The following is a 17,367-nucleotide window of genomic DNA, read 5'->3' as shown; positions in this document are numbered from 1 at the left end:
AGCACTAAGGATGTCTGACTGCAGCTTAGGCCTGCTTCCTGCTGGCAAGTGGACATCCCCCGAGGGCTCTCAGGCTGCCCGAGGGATGTCTGATTGCCAGCTTAGGCCCAATCCCCCAGGGAGCGGGCCTACGCCAGCAGGTGGTCATCCCCCGAGGGGTCCCAGACTGTGAGAGGGCACAGGTCAGGCCGAGGGACCCCCCCGAGTGCACAAATTTTTGTGCACTGGGCCTCTAGTTGAAAATGTCCACACAAAAATCTGTACTTGAATATTTATAGCAGCATTCTTCATCATAGCCAAAATGTAGTAATAACCCAAATGTTCGTCAACTGAAGAATGGATGAACAAAACATACAATGGAACATTAATTGGCAATATAAAGGAATGAAGTATACATGCTACAACATGGGTGAACCTTGAAAACAATGGTACATGAAAGAAGCCAGTCACCAAAAAGTCACATGTATGTTCCATCATATAAAATGCCGAAAGTAGGCAAACCTACAGATTCAGAAAGTAGATTAGTGATTGCCAGTTAGGTGAGAGAGGAATACTAATGGATTTGGGGTGTCTTTTTGGGGTGATAAAAATGTTCTGGAATTAGAAATCGGTGATGTACAATTCTGACTATTAAAAATGACTAAATCGTATGCATTAAGAAGGTGAATTTTACAGTATGTGAATTATATTTCAGTAAAGCTTTAAAAAATAGAAACAAAAAGACCTGACATTGTGAAAAAATACCCTCTTTTCATTGTACATTTTCACTTCAGTTTTTCTCTAACTTTTGATATTGTTTGGGAATATGTAGAGGTAAGATGTTGACTTACATTTTCTTTCTTCACAGCACTGTTGCAAGAATTCAATTTCGTCTTCCTGATGGTTCTTCCTTTACAAATCAGTTCCCTTCTGATGCTCCTCTAGAAGAGGCAAGGCAGTTTGCTGCACAGGTAAATTTGTCCTGAGTTGTAGTAAAGATAGATGAGTAAGTTATTTAAATGTAGGAAGGGAACATTTTCAAGCAGGATTTGAAGAAGATGAACAAGTGATGACTTATCCCCGGGAGGGAGGCACAGGACAACTCTGGGGTGTGTGGAGCTGCCATTGTGGATTAGTGCCACATGGGAATAGTGTATCTCCTTGTTGTGCAGAAATAGGAATTTGCTGATATTGTACAAGAAGCTCTGGAAAATTTTTCACTGCTTAGTATACTCAACTGGAGGAGTGAAAATTTAATGATTTTCCAGAGTTCTAATCTTACGGAGTTGTACTTAGTAAAAAGGATGCAGTATTTTCCAGAGTTCTAATCTTACGGAGTTGTACCTAGTAAAAAGGATGCAGTATTTTCCAGAGTTCTAATCTTACGGAGTTGTACCTAGTAAAAAGGATGCAGTATTTCTTGGTCCTCTCCACATTTCCTTTAGGTTGCTTAGAATGCTTTTGAGCTGGCCATCTTCCTACCATCCTACCAGTTGTCCAAGCCTAAAGACCATTAATCTTTATTTGGCAACAAGTATCTTCTTTAGGAATTTACTTCCAAAATGTGGCCTTACTCTAAAATTGGCATGGGTTTGAAATTTTTTATCTTATTAGATGAGTAGCTTCCAATTAATTTTTATTTTCTGATTGATATCTTATGGGATTCTAGGCGTCAGATGTCCTGTAGGATCTAGGCCAGGGGTGGGCACCCCTGGCACTCGTGCCAAACATGGCATGCCAGTAACTTTGGCTGGCACGCGAAACCCTCTCTTACAATCTTCCATTTACAATTTTTTTCTTAATATCGACTTTTTTCTTTTTTTGATAAATTCAGTGTAGATGCATCTTAGATAAATAAATAATTTCACATAACAAGTTATCTTAAAGACCATAGACATGGATTGACGAGAGAGGGGAAGAGCAATTTCTATGCCTCTGCCTTAACTCTCCCTGCCTTCCTAGATTGGACCAGTGTTTTGGTTTCATCCACATACACTTGCGAATCTTTGTTCTCAGTGATGAATTTTGTTAAGTCTCATAATAGGAGTAGCCTGACGGATGAAAGTAGTAGCTCCTGCATATCTCTGAAGGTCACGAAATATAAACCTGATGTAAAATCTCTGTCATCAGTGATGCAGCAGCAAAAGTCCCACTGATAATATCAAATGGAGTCAAAGTTTTCTGTCAGACTATCAGTGTATATGTATACATTAAAAAATAAATGTATTTTTCATCATCATATACTGTGTTTTTGTCGCTCGAATGAATTTCATTATTTCTTCAAGGTTCTTCACATACGTACACCTTAAGAGATACCAAGTAGGCATAACATGTTCTCAAAAAATTAGGGTTGGCACGCAGAAGAATTTTGAGTCAGAGATTTTGCTGGTTTTGGCATGCACTCACAAAAAGGTTGCCCACCCCTGATCTAGGCTCATTATATGTACAGTATTTGTCATATGTATCATTTCATTGTTAAAATTAGAGTTCAGATCTTTCCACTAGATCTTTCTGCATTTAGCCTGGTGCCTCACTTATGTGTCCCAAGGGAAGCATACCTGTTATCTGCCTTCCTCCACTGGTGAACTGTGTTGGACAACACAAAAACTTTAAGAACTTTTTTCCCTAAGTTTTATAGTAGAACCAACCCAAATAGCCACTTTCATTCTTCTTTTGCTTTGAATCCACACCTGGGGCCTCGCCTCCTAAGAGGGGGTGCCCTTGCCAGAGTCTTACTGCTTCTGCCACAAGTAAGTGAAAAGGGGGAGCACCATGAGAGGGGAAAAAAAGATCGTTGATAACATCAGTCCTATTAGAACTTCTTCCCAGCAGAATGACCTGATTTTATATTTGTGTATGTCCTTATGTTAAAGTGAGAACAAGGAGAGCTATGTATAAGACCTACAGTGAAAAATTACAAAAAAAACACACAAAAGTGTTAGTCTTTTTTTTTTTTTTGGAATCTTCTAGATAAACAGTTGGCTAAGATTTCACAAGTATGGGTGATCTAAAATTGTGAGGGTGGCTATGATGCTGCTCATTGTAATTTCCTGGATCTAGGATTATATGTATGGTGTGGGTTAATTATGGACCATTTATATTATTTGAGAGGAGGAGACAAAAATTTCTGATGTGATATATATGGGGGAAATTCTGGTCTATTCCAAATTTTTAATGGGGAATACCTATAATCCAAGTGTATTTATGAGATGTTAATATAAGTTTGTAAAGGAGAGTAGAAACTCTCATGGCGAACTGCAGCTATATTTAAGAGATACCTAATTGTTCATTTTTATTCAGTTTGTTCATATGGTTTTAGGAACTATATTCTTGCTATTTTATGGTCATTGTTGAGTTATGAAAGCTTTTAAATACTTTTTGGATTTGACAGCTTTCAGCTATGCCAAGGTTTTAGAAATATTTTTTTGAGTTTACATTTAAAAGAACTTTTAAAATCAAGGCAATTTTAGTTAAAACAGTCATTTTAGATGCATATGAGTATGTAATATCTTTTTAAAGGCACTGGTGTAATGTTTTAAAACTTATTGTTATGTTACAGACTGTTGGCAACACATATGGTAATTTTTCATTAGCAACCATGTTTCCCAGGAGAGAATTTACCAAAGAAGATTATAAAAAGAAATTATTGGATTTGGAACTTGCCCCAAGCGCTTCAGTGGTACTGTTGCCAGTATGTATATACATATATATTTATTCTATTCTTACAGATCTGTTTGTTCTACTATTCATTGTTTCTTATAATTACAGAAAGGGAAGGTGAATGGTGTATTATGGGTAATTAAAATCCACATTATCCAAATATGTTAAATCAGTATTATGGCTCCATTATCCTCTGTTTTATGTATTTTTATTTCTGGTGAGGCACCAGTTTAATTTTCAACTTTTTTCCTTGCCTATTTTTCTTTTTTAAAAAATATTTTTTTTAAATAAAAAATACATTTTTATTGATTTCAGAGAGGAAGGGAGAGGGAGAGATAGATAGAAACATCAATGATAAGAGAATCATTGATCAGCCGAAACCGGTTTGGCTCAGTGGATAGAGCGTCGGCCTGCGGACTGAAAGGTCCCGGGTTCGATTCCGGTCAAGGGCACGTACCTGGGTTGCGAGCACATCCCCAGTGGGAGATGTGCAGGAGGCGGCTGGTCGATGTTTCTCTCTCATCGATGTTTCTGACTCTCTATCTCTCTCCCTTCCTCTCTGTAAAAAATCAATAAAAAATATATTTAAAAAAAAAAAAAAAAGAGAATCATTGATCAGCTGCCTCATGCATGCCCCCTCCTGGGGACCAAGCCCACAACCTGGGCATGTGCCCTTAATCAGAATCAAACCTGGGACCCTTCAGTACACAGGCTGACACTGTATCCACTGAGCCAAATAAACCAGGGCTTCTCGCCTATTTTCATGGACAAAAAATGACCAGTGGGAGAAGAAAATAAGAAATGCAGAGTGTCTAATTTACAGACTTAGTGGGTTTTATTTGTGTACTACTCTACTGTTCACCAAGTTTTTAAAAAACATTTTAACATAAAAATAATTCCATTTGATCCTTACAACAATATTTTATTTTTATTTTTATTTTTTTTAATATATTCTATTGATTTTTTTACAGAGAGGAAGGGAGAGAGATAGAGCGTCAGAAACATCAATGAGAGAGAAACATCGATCAGCTGCCTCCTGCACACCTCCCACTGGGGATGTGCCCACAACCCAGGTACATGCCCTTGACCGGAATCGAACCTGGGACCCTTGAGTCCGCAGGCCGACGCTCTATCCACTGAGCCAAACCGGTTACGGCCTTACAACAATATTTTAATCTCTGATGAAGAAAAGGGGCTCAGAAGGCTTAAATGAGTTTGCTGAGGTGCCACCTTACATGCCAAAAGTGGGATGAGAACTGGGTCTTCTGTGTCAGGGTTAATACAGTTTTTCCTGCTCTGAACTAGTGTCCCCACCCCTGAAACAGCCCTCCAATAATCAGGATTAGTTGTATTCACTGAGATTTAAAACCTTCCCATCTTCTTTTTAATAATCAAGAAAGACCTTTCTGTCCTGACCAGTTTGGCTCAGTGGATAGAGCATCAGCCTGCAGACTGAAGGGTTCTAGGTTCGATTCCAGTCAAGGGCATGTACCTTGGTTGCGGGCACATTCCTAGTAGGGAGTGTGCAGGAGGCAGCTGATCAGTGTTTCTCTCCCATTGATGTTTCTAACTTTTCCTCACCCTTCCTCTCTATAAAAAATCAATAAGATATGTTTAAAGAGCCGATACTGGTTTGGCTCAGTGGATAGAGCGTCGGCCTGCGGACTGAAAGGTCCCAGGTTCGATTCCGGTCAAGGGCATGTACCTGGGTTGCAGGCATATCCCCAGTGGGAGATGTGCAGGAGGCAGCTGGTCGATGTTTCTCTCTCATCGATGTTTCTAACTCTCTATCTCTCTCCCTTCCTCTCTGTAAAAAATCAATAAAATATATTTAAAAAAAAAAAAAAAAAAGATATGTTTAAAGAAAGAAAAAGACCTTTCTTATCCAAGTTATAAATTCAATACAAAAGTTTCATTCTCTTAAAAATAATTGGTTCATTTTACCAAAAACTACCTTCTGGTTTCTATGTAGTGAGTACTCCTTTAAAAAGTAGAGCTCCAGCCCGGCCGGTGTGGTTCAGAGGTTGAGCGTCAACCCAGGAACCATGAGGTCACTGGTTTGATTCCCAGTCAGGGTACATGCCCAGGTTGTGGGCTTGATCCCCAGTGTGGGGTGTGCAGGAGGCAGCTGATCAATGATTCTCTCACCGATGTTTTTATCTCTATCCTCCCTTCCTCTCTCTAAATCAACAAAAACATATATTTTTTTAAAAATTAAAAGCACAAGGCCTGTGGCACCAGCAGGATGGGCAAGTATTGGCAGTCTTTGTACTGCCCGGAAGCTCTGGAGCCACCGGGGAGATCAGAAGGGGCATGATAAACAGTACAAGAAAGTCCATTTGGGCACGGCCCCGAAGGCCAACCCTTTTGGAGGTGTGTCCCATGCAAAGGGAATTGTGCTGGAAAAAGTAGGGGTTGAAGCCAAACAGCCAAATTCTGCCATCAGGAAGTGTGTTAGGGTCCAGCTGATCAAGAATGGCAAATAATCAGACTTTGTACTCAGTGATGGTTGTTTGAATTTTATTGAGGAACATGACGAAGTTCTGGTTGCTAAATTTGGTCACAAAGGTCATGCTGTTGGTGACATTTCTGGAGTTCGCTTTCAGGTTGTCAGAGTAGCCAATGTGTCTATTTTGGCCTTATATAAAGGCAAGAAGGAAAGACCAAGATCATAAGTTTTGATGGTGAAATCACAGTAGTAATAAATTTTCATATGCCTAAATAAAATAAAATAAAATAAAAAGTACAGCTCCAGCCCTAGCCAGTTTGGCTCAGTGGATAGAGTGTTGGCCTGTTGACTGAAAGGTCACAGGTTCCATTCTGGTCAAGGCACTGGCACGGACCTGGGTTGCAGGCTTGATATGTGTGGGAGACAGCCAATCAATGTCTTTCTCTCACATTGATGTTTCTCTCTGTCCTCCTCCCTTCCACTCTCTCTAAAAATAAATGGAAAAAATATCCTTGGGTGAAGATGAACAACAACAAAAAAAAAGTAGAGCTTGAGGTGTTTCAAGAGATTTATATACACTTAAGGAAAAAAAAACAAAAAACCAACACAGCAAAGTTGGTAATTTTCCCTTCTTGCAATAAACTAAAATTAATACGACTTTGTTTTTCGGATAAAAGATTCACCTAGAACTTTGTGATGTAATTGGGCTGATGTAGTCTTCATCTAGGTTTATTTCTTAATTTTTAGGCAAGAAGACCAACTACATCTATGGTACATTCTTCCAGTGGAGACTTTTGGACATTGTTGGGGACAGTACTTTACCCATTCCTTGCCATCTGGAGATTGATTAGCAACTTCTTATTTAGTAATCCTCCTCCTGCACAGACCTCAGTGAGATCATCTTCGGAATCCTCAAACCTTGCATCATCTAGCAATTCAGAGAAAAGGTATCTGTTTGTATTTTCCCCATTTGCAAAATGTTTTTTTATTTATTATTTATTTTTTGTCTTTCCCATTTGGAAAATGTTAGTAATGCCCAATACCTTATTCAAAATGAAAAAAATTGTAAAAGGTACTTTGCCTTCTTCCCGTATATGGGAACAAAACTAAATGTTCTGAAGATTTTATTATATCTCTCCTGGGAAGTTAACTTACATGAGTTTCCTCAGCCATCTTTTTAAAACCTAGTCCATGGAAAGCTACTTCACCTCTGCTGGTTTTGTTGTTTCATTTATTGATTCTCTTTATCCTATAACTGTAAAAACAGATATCCCCCCCCCCCCCCCCCCCCGGTCTAAATAGTCATATTTTTTCTTGCTAGCCATGTTTAATCTGACAAGATACTTCATTCCATTAATTTTTCACAGTCATCTTGCATAATTTCTTTAGAGAGATTGTGCTTTAGAGAATGTTAAGCCTAGTGGTTCTTTGATCTGCTGGCTGACTATCTTCTCTGGTCATTTAGAGAAGGACCAAACCGAGGAAACTGAATATTCACTTAAAATGGTGCCTCCTTCAGAGAGTTCATTGGACTAGTTCCTTAACCAAGAGACCTACCTTTTATTGTAGATGGTCAAGGTCAGAATGGTAATACTAATAGATAACACTAATGATTAAGGTTTTACATATTAAGGTTTAACAGAAAGTTTTCCTAGGTGAGATTATACCTACCCTCTTCTAATAATACCACAATTTATTTTAATATGTATCTGTTATTGTTAAACATTCTATTAGGCTGTTAATAGCCATTATAGCAAAATGTCACTCCAATCCTATATGATAAGTAATGAAAATTCTTGCCTGTCTGCCCTCAGTAAGATTCTTAGTCTTATTGACTCTCTAGATCAGTGGTTCTCAACCTTCTGGCCCTTTAAATACAGTTCCTCATGTTGTGACCCAACCATAAAATTATTTCTGTTGCTACTTCATAACTGTAATGTTGCTACTGTTATGAATCGTAATGTAAATATCTGATATGCAGGACGGTCTTAGGCAACCCCTGTGAAAGGGTCATTCGACCACCAAAGGGGTTGCTACCCCACAGGTTGAGAACTGCTGCTCTAGATGAAGATTTAACTGTTAGGCAGGAAGACCAATTATAGCCTTAATACATTACTCAAAAGGAGGGGACAAAGAAAAATTCTTTGTCTTAAAACAGCATTCAAACGAGGCCTTGTTAGTGCTGAACTTTAGAACTCTTCTTGAGCAATAGGTGGGAGCATTTAATCCTGAGGTACTGTAGTATCTGATACCTTGCTATGTGGGTTTTTAAAAACATTTTTCAAATAAGGGAACAGGACTTGTGTTGGGGAAAAGGATGGGATGAGTGTATATCTAAGAGGCAAAACTTTGTGTTCTATTCTTGGTTTTCCTGTTTTCTTTTTGCTCTCTCTGTTCCCCTCTAGTGTTGGAAAATGAATTACCTTAAATTTCATCTGTTTCCTTCCCATTTTCAGATGAAATCCTGTTTGTTCTTAATTGCATAAATAAATTATTAAACATTATAAAATGATTAAAATTGCTAATTAGCCATTTCTGGGAATTAGGCTATGAGTGGAGCTTTGGATAGCTTCTAGGGTGCTGTGTAAGTTATAAATGTTTTAGTATATATGTCAGCTTCCATAAATAAAAGGAAAGATTAGGTGGCAGATAGTCACACTCTTCTAAAGCTTAGTAAGTCTTCAAGAAATACATGGAAATAGAAACTACAATTTAGCTGGTTTATCGTGGAGAACAGATGAAGTTAAACTTCCAAAAACATAAAACCTAGTACTGTAATAGTAGATATAATTATCTCCCATGAACTTTCCTTAAAATATAGTTGCCTATACTAATAGAATTGTAAAGGAAACAGCTTTGTGTTACTTCTGTTTTTATTTTATGACATCTTCTCTTTTCTCCCTCTTTTGTTATATCAGGGAACCTGTCAGAAAAAGAGTGCTGGAGAAACGGGGAGAAGACTTTAAAAAAGAGGGGAAGATATATAGATTGAGGACTCAAGATGATGGTGAAGATGAAAACAACACTTGGAATGGAAATTCTACTCAACAGATGTAGTGTGACAAGTACATTATGTGCAATAATCATTGTTTCTCTTATGATTTAATTCAACTAAAATTCTACTGGAGAGGTGGGACTACTTTATGTTTTTTAACTGATCGATAAAGTGTCTCTTTATTCCTGCTTAGTTGTTTAAAGTTGTTTAACCCAGACAAGTCAAGAGAGAAAATAACTCGCTGCTAGGTCCTTGCATATGGTAACCAACTGCTAGAAGCCTAAAAGAATCAAAAGGTCTCACAACCTCCCTTTATTAGCTTTCTTACTCAGTATTTCAGATCCCGTTAGCCCTGTGCTCTGAGATGATACGTTTTGTTTAGAACTATTTTGCTCCAGAACTCCTAAGCCCACACAGAGTAACTACATGTCCCTGAGTAATTTGACTCTGAGTCAGAGCATTTTAACTAGCCAATCAGATGATGATTTATGTTTTTTTCTCTCTGCTCATCAGCTACAAGTAAATTCTTGTAGTTTTTAATCTTAAACTCTGAATAAAAAATCTTTTCTAAAAATCAGAATGATCTTATTTTTGCTTTAAGTTTTATTATCCTACCATCTTTTTGTTGCACAGCGCTCTGTTGAGGTCATGTGCCTGATTTCCCATCAGTATTGCTTCTGGAGCTATCTCAGGAAAGTTAACTGGCCACCTTACCTTAAATATCACTGCAGGAAGTAATTTTCTGACACACATTGATGATATGATACTGTCTCCTACATCAGTGAGGCATCACTTTGCATAATGTGAAAAAGATTCTTAATCTGACTTACATGCTACTTTATCCATGTTTTTGGTAGCGGAATCCTACTAAAAGAATAATGCTTGAAAAAGGGAGTAAGCTCAACAGTTCCTCTTTTAACCTGCTTTTAGGTTGGAAGATACCACTCTTGAGTGAACATGTAGAAGGACTTTATTTTGTAATGGGAGGGAGAAATTTTCTCAGCGAACTTTGTTTTTCACCATGAAATAACAATGACTTTTAAAAATGGTAATAGTAATGTTTTAGGCAAGGAAATAGTGAGACAGGCTATGCTAGAGATTCAAGTAAAAGCTGGTATAACCTTTTTGAAAAACATCAGTAACAAATATTTCATACTCTTTGATCCTATAATTTTTCCTGAGGAATGATCATAAATGCAGAAAAAGTTTATAAATACATTAAGTGTTATTTATTTTACCTAAGAACTAGAAATCAACTAAATCCCTTGTGTAGAAAGAATTTTCAATGAGGAGAAATGGTACAATACTAATTCAATTCAATTTTTAATATATTTATTGAGTACCTGTTATATATTGGGGGGGAGTAGGATATACACCTGTAGGTACAGTTATTGTACACATTTTAAACATAGACACTACTATGCATTAATATAATGCAAAGAAAACACACCAAATATTAACTGTGGTAAGAGTGGTCAAATGTGATTTTAGTTCTTTTTTTTGCACCCTTATATGTTTTCTCTATTTTCTGCAATGATCATATTACTTCCATAATTTAAAAAGTGATTTTGAAAAAGAAAAATTCAAGCATCTCATTTTAGTAAAGGTTTGTCATTTTTAAAAATATAGCACTTGGCAAATGGGTGTGAGCCCATCCTATATAATAAAAGGCTAATATGCAAATTGTCCCCTCGAACCAGGATTTCGACTAGGGGGCGGGGCTGGCCAGCCAACTGCCCGCAGCCCTTCCCCCCGCCCCCAACCCTGAGCGGCCCCTCACCCCACCCCAATCGGGGTGGGCTGGCTGGACCCTACTTGTGCACGAATTTGTGCACCGGGCCTCTGGTTAGATATATATATATTTGCAAAAACTTGGAGAACCTCATCAGTTTGCCTTGAAAAAAATCAAATATAGATCTTAGAGAAATGTACATAAAAGAATGATTCACAATCCTTGAATAAGAGGATCCCTCCTCAACTTTATATTTTAAAAAGTATACATAGTAAAGAAAACCTCAAAGTAGTATAGGAGGCTATAAAATGAAAATGAAATCTCACCCCCAGTTTTATTCTCCAGAAGTAACCTTAATCTATTAACAGTTTCTTTTGTAATTCTTGGAAAATTTTTATGCGTAATAAGCAAATATGTAATCTTTATATTTTAAATAAATGGGATCATATTACATATACTACTCTGCAGCTTGCTTTTACTTTAATCTTGAAGATCTTCCCCTATAAGTACATAGTTACGTCATCTTATTAATGACTATATAGCATTTTACTTGATAAATGTACCCCAACTTATTATTCATGCTCTAATGCAGCGGTCGCCAACTGGTGGTCCGCGGACTGCTGGTGGTCTGAGGTCCAAAATGTTGGCAACCACTGCTCTAGTGCCATTGGTTATTATTTCTTTGCTTCTTTTTGTGTTTCTATTACAAACATTGGTACGAATATCTTTGTGAAGGTATCTTTTTAGGTGTGAAAATGTACCTGTAGGTTTGTATAACTTACAAAGGATGTTTGCAGTTTGGATTATTAAAAAATCCTACCAAATTGCCTCCTCTTATGGCTCTATGAATATACGCCCCCACATATCCTTGCCAACATTGTATTATACCTTTTCATCTTTTTCAATATGATGGATGAAAAACTGTCTGCATTTTTTATGCATTGTGTTGGACACAAATGAAGTTTAGCATCTTTTAATATTATTGGTCATTTTAATTTCTTAGAAATACCTGTTCTTGTCTAGTTTTTACTTTGTTTTTTTCCATCTTTTTCTTACTGATTTATAAGAATTCCATATTTATTAAGAAAATCAGCCCTTTGTCTAGCATATGATATAAATAGTTTCTCCCGTTTATCTTTCCATGAATATATTATTGGTAATTTTTTCCACAGTATTTAGGAGGTCATACTAGTATTATCAGTGTCTTTCTTTCTTTCTTTTTTAATATATTTTATTGATTTTTTACAGAGAGGAAGGGAGAGGGATAGAGAGTTAGAAACATCGATAAGAGAGAAACATCAATCAGCTGCCTCCTGCACACCTCCTACTGGGGATGTGCCCACAACCAAGGTACATGCCCTTGACCGGAATTGAACCTGGGACCTTTAAGTCCGCAGGCCGACGCTCTATCCACTGAGCCAAATCAGTTAGAGCAGTGTGTCTTTCTTTATGGCTGCTGGTTCTTAAGTCTTGCTTGTAAATACCTTTCCCACTTCAGGAAGTAATTCTTAAAAATTCACTCTTCTATTCTAGTATTCTCGTGGTTTCTTTTTTTTACATTTAAATCTAGTATCCCAGGAAGGGCTTTGGCTCCTTTCCCCATGCCTGTGGCTGCCATCCTCATGATCTAATCTGTTGACCTACCATCATTTATGGACTAATCCATCTTTTCCACTGATTTGGCATGTCACCTTTGTCACGTACTTTATTCTCATAGGCTTCCTTTTCCTTTGTTAATCTTTCTATTCTCTCTCTGCTACCAAACTACTTTTTATAACTAGTTATATGATGTTTTAATATTCTTTCCTCCCCTCCCCCAATTTATCCTGGCTCTTCTTACAAGTTTATTTAATATGAAAGTTTATATTTTGCTCATGTCCTCATCCCCCAAATAAAAGGTTATTAAGTTTTGAAATTAATTTAGGTGTGATTGACAGCTTATAATACTGAGTCTTTGCTACCTAAGAAAAATCTTTAATATCAATTTTAGAACTACCTTCACCCTATCTAATAAGCCTTTCCTATCTATTAATGGAGAAAATTGTTTGTGTACCACAGTTTTGACTCCCAAGTTGGTGTCCACGGCAGGGGAGCATAGGAATTTTCTATAGATAAAACAATTCAGGTAAGGAATGCTTATGAGAAAAAAAAATTTAAAAATGATCACTCTTTTAAAACAGTTGAAAACTTTTTTTCCCAAGTGTTTTCATTTTGTTGTTGTTGCCTTTTAGTTTATTTTTTCTTTTCTTTTTTAAAAATATATATTTTTTTATTGATTTCAGAGAGGAAGGGAGAGGGAGAGAGAGAAAGATGAATGATGAAAGAGAATCATTGATCAGTTGCCTCCTGCATGCCCCACACTGGGGATCGGGCTCACAACCTGGGCATGTGCCCTGACTGGGAATCGAACCATGACCTCCTGGTTCATAGGTTCGAGCCACACTGCCAGGCTAGTTTATTTTTTCAATTACAGTTGCTATCCAATATTATTAGTTTCAGGTGTACAACATAGTTATTAGACATTTATATAATGAATTGATCACCCCAATAAGGCTAGTACCTACCTGACATCATACATAGTTATTATAATATTACTAAAGGCCCAGTGCACGAATTCATGCACGGGTGGGGTCCAGCCAGCCTGGCCCCGACCGGAGCAGATCAGGGCCGGGCCTGTTGGGAGGAGGAGATGGCTTGAGGTTGGCCAGCTGGCCCGACCCGATCCGGCCCGATTAGGGCTGGGCCAGCCAGGGGGAGGGGCTGCAGGTGATTGGCTGGTGGACCCCGCCCCCAATTGGGGTGGGGGCGCCGATTGGGGGTCAGCAGCCCAGGGGAGGGGCTGTGGGAGGTTGGCTGGCCAGCCCCGCCCCCAATGAGGGTGGGGAGGCTGTTTGGGGGGGCCAGTTGGGGGGAGGGGATGTTTGGGTAGGGGGTTGATGGGGGTATGGCCGGCTGCGGGGGAGGGGCCACGGGAGGTTGGCCAGCTGGCCCTACTCCTGATCAGGCTGGTTTGCTGGCAAGTGGGCATCATAGCAACTGGTTCTGGTCGTTATGGTGTTTCCGTTGCTAGCTTTTTATATATATAGATTGACTATTTCCTTCGAAAAACTTTACATACCCATGACTATATATATATATATTTTTTTTAATATATTTTATTGATTTTTTACAGAGAGGAAGGGAGAAGAATAGAGAGCCAGAAACATCGATGAGAGAGAAACATCAATCAGCCGCCTCCTGCACACCTCCCACTGGGGATGTGCCCGCAACCAAGGTACATGCCCTTGACTGGAATTGAACCTGGGACCCTTTGGTCTGCAGGCCGACGCTCTATCCACTGAGCCAAACCGGCTAGGGCCCGTGACTATATTTTTTAATTTATTTTTATGATTTTTTAAATTTATTGATTTTTAGAGAGAGGAAAAGAGAAACATTTACTTGTTCTATTTATTTATGCATTCATTGGTTGATTCTTGTATGTGCCCAGACCAGGGATCACTAGGGCCTTCCTGTGACTATTTTTATAACTGCCGAATTTTTTCATGCTCTTTATTTTTTTGTAATAATTTTTTTTTCCAATAACAGTTTATATTCAGTATTGTTTTGTATTAGTTTCAGGTGTATAGCATAGTGATTAGACAATCATATACTTCACAAAATGTTCTTCCTAATACTTATAGTGTCCAACTGGCACTATGCATAGTTATTACAGTATTATTAACTATATCTCCTATGCTGTACTTTATTATTATTATTTTTTTTTGCTAACCCTCACCCAAGGTATTTTTCCATTGATTTTTAAAAATAATATATATATATATTTTTTAAAATAATTTTTATTTCTTAAAGTATTACAAAGAGTATTACATATGTCTCCTTTTCTCCCCCTCTTGACTTTCCCCCGGCCTCCCTCTACCCCCCAGTGTTTTGTGTCCATTGGTTATTCTTATATGCATGAATATAAGTCCTTCGGTTGATCTCTTAACCCCCTCTCCCCGCAAACCCTCCCCAGGCTTCCCACTATAGTTTGACAGTCTGTTCAATGCTGCTCTGTCTCTGCATCTATTTTTGTTCATCAGTTTATATTGGTCTTTATTATCTGTTTCAACCTCACCGGGGCCATCCCTACCTCACCGGGGCCGTCCCGACCTAACCGGGGCTGTCCCTACCTCACTGGGGCCATCCAGACCTCACCAGTGCCTTCTCAACCTCACCGGGGCCGTCCCGACCTCACCTTTATTACCTGAGCTAAGAGAGGAGGGAGGAAGATTATTTGCCTTTGGGGGCCTTGATTTTCCTTGGATATAACTCCAGCTCCTTGCCCTCGAGCACATGACCACGTTGGCCTGGTCTCGAGTGCTGCATGCTAGAGCTGCTCCTCTAGAACACTGCTGATTGTGGCATTCTTTTTCCTTTCATCATATTTCTTCTAAATTTTCTTTGATAGTTTTTTGTTTAAAATCTCTTCCTCCTCAGGAGTTAGCTTTTGGTCCCCTTCTTGTGGACCAGGGGCAGTACATAGTGGGACTCATACCACTGTCCTTCAGTGAGCTGTCAGTGAGCACGATGCAGTTCTTTACTAGGGTCGTGGTGCAGACCAGTTTGTGGTTGGATGCGTTGTAGACAACATCAGTAATCCCTGTTTTGTGTGTACAACACTCTGAGCCCAGGAGAAGTTGCCCATGTTCAGCCTGAAGGTACGGTACTTTTTGTTGCCTCCCTGCACGTGAACTGTGTATGTGGGGTGGGCCAGTCTCAGTGTCGGCAGCAAGGCGTCCCAGCTCATATTGTCGCTTCTTGTGGTGTGGCTTTCTCTTGCCCCCCGGTCTTGTGCTTGTGCCAGTTGTCCTGAGAAATGCCTGTGGCTCAACGCTACTGTAAAGAGCCACATTATGTCTTTTGATTGGAGCATTTAATCCATTTACATTTAAAGTAATTGCTGACTATGTAGTTACTAGAGGCCCGGTGCATGAAATTCATGCAGGGGTAGGGTCCCTAGGCCTGGCCAGCGATCAGGGCCAATCAGGGCCTTCCGGCTGCCAGCCAGGGCCTTCCTTAGTTCCATGCCGCCCCCTGGTGGTCAGCACACGTCATAGTGAGCAATCAAACTCTGAGTCTCCTAGTTGAACTCCCGAGGGGACAATTTGCATATTAGCCTTTTATAGATATAGATTGTCATTTTATTTTTACAATTTCTTTTCTCTGTTTCTTTTTTATTCACTTACTCTCCTCTTATATATTAATAACTTTCTACAATTTTGTGTTCAGATTCCTGTTCCTTTATTTTTTTCTCTTGTAGACTTTTGGTTTGTGGCTACCATGTGCTACATATAATTACCAAGCTATGTTTGTAACAGTATTTTTAAAGACGTTTTTAAAATTTGATTTTTAGGCCGAAACCGGTTTGGCTCAGTGGATAGAGTATCGGCCTGCGGACTGAGGGGTCCCAGGTTCGATTATGGTCAAGGGCATGTACCTGGGTTGCAGGCACATCCCCAGTGGGAGGTGTGCAGGAGGCAGCTGATTGGTGTTTCTCTCTCATCGATGTTTCTAACTATCTCTCTCCCTCTGTAAAAAATCAACAAAATCTATTTTTAAAAATTTTTTTGATTTTTTTAGAGAGAAAAAGAGAGGGAGAATTTAAAGAAACATTCATGTGAGAATGAAACATCAATTGACTGCCTTCTGCACACCCCCTACAACTGGGGCAGGGGCATGACCAGGAATTGAACCAGCAACCTTTTGTTGCATGGGATGATGCCCAGTCAACTGAGCCACACTGGCCATGGCTGTAAGAGTCTATTTTAAGTTGATGATCACATAAGTTCCAACATATCCTAAAATCACTCACCCCTTCCCATTTATGTTTTTGTCATTTTTTCATGTGTGTTTGTATGTATCCCTTAATTTATTATTACACATTATCTTTCTACTTTTGTCTTTTAATCTTTGTACTAACTTTATAATTGGTTCACTGCTTTTATAAAGTGTTGGCCTTTGTCAGGGAGAATTTTTTTCTTTCCTATATCTTATTTATATTTTTTATCTTTTTTTTTTTTTTTTTTTTTTTTTTAGAAAACTTTATTTTTATTGATTTCAGAGAGGAAAGGAGAGGGAGAGAGAGAACCATCAATGATGATAGAGAATCATCGATTGGCTGCCTCCTGCACACCCCCTACTGGAGATCAAGTCCGCAACCCCGGCATGTGCCCTTGACTGGAATCGAACCCTGGACCCTTCAGTCTGCAGGCCGACCCTCTATCCACTGAGCCAGACCAGCTAGGGCTATCTTTTCTTCTTAAAGAAACCCCTTTAACTTTTTTCATAATACTGATTTAGTGGTGATGAACTCTAGTTTTTTCTTGTCTTTATCTTTCTTTTTGATTCTAAATGTTAGCTTTTCTGGGTAGAGTAATCTTGGTTGTAGGTCTTTGATTTTTATCACTTGGAAAATTTTATGCCAATTCCTCTGGCCTGCAAAGTTTCTGTTGAGAGAGAAATCAGCTGACAGTCTTATGGGAGCTTCCTTGTACATAACTAACTACTATTCTC

General features: G+C 38.8%; 1 protein-coding gene and 1 pseudogene across 1 annotated transcript in view; both read left to right on the top strand.

Moving 5' to 3' along the window:
- The window catches only part of UBXN4 (UBX domain protein 4), a 44,886-nt gene extending 35,223 nt beyond the window's left edge, over nt 1–9,663 (top strand). Inside the window, exons 10-13 of the mRNA XM_070423077.1 lie at nt 848–950; nt 3,539–3,670; nt 6,836–7,035; nt 9,007–9,663. Coding sequence (XP_070279178.1) covers nt 848–950; nt 3,539–3,670; nt 6,836–7,035; nt 9,007–9,145 — 574 coding nt within the window. The 3' untranslated portion in view covers nt 9,146–9,663. The remainder of the gene's footprint in view (nt 1–847; nt 951–3,538; nt 3,671–6,835; nt 7,036–9,006) is intronic.
- On the top strand, nt 4,789–6,827 carry LOC139015346 (small ribosomal subunit protein uS12-like; annotated as a pseudogene).
- Nucleotides 9,664–17,367: the final 7,704 nt, after the last annotated feature.

The sequence above is a fragment of the Myotis yumanensis genome, unplaced genomic scaffold (assembly GCF_028538775.1).
Source record: "Myotis yumanensis isolate MYYU_CA2020_CCGP unplaced genomic scaffold, mMyoYum1.0.hap1 SCAF_8, whole genome shotgun sequence".
NCBI lineage: Eukaryota > Metazoa > Chordata > Mammalia > Chiroptera > Vespertilionidae > Myotis > Myotis yumanensis.
The sequence above is the reverse complement of the archived record's forward strand: the minus strand, read 5'-3'. Positions and strand labels throughout refer to the sequence as shown.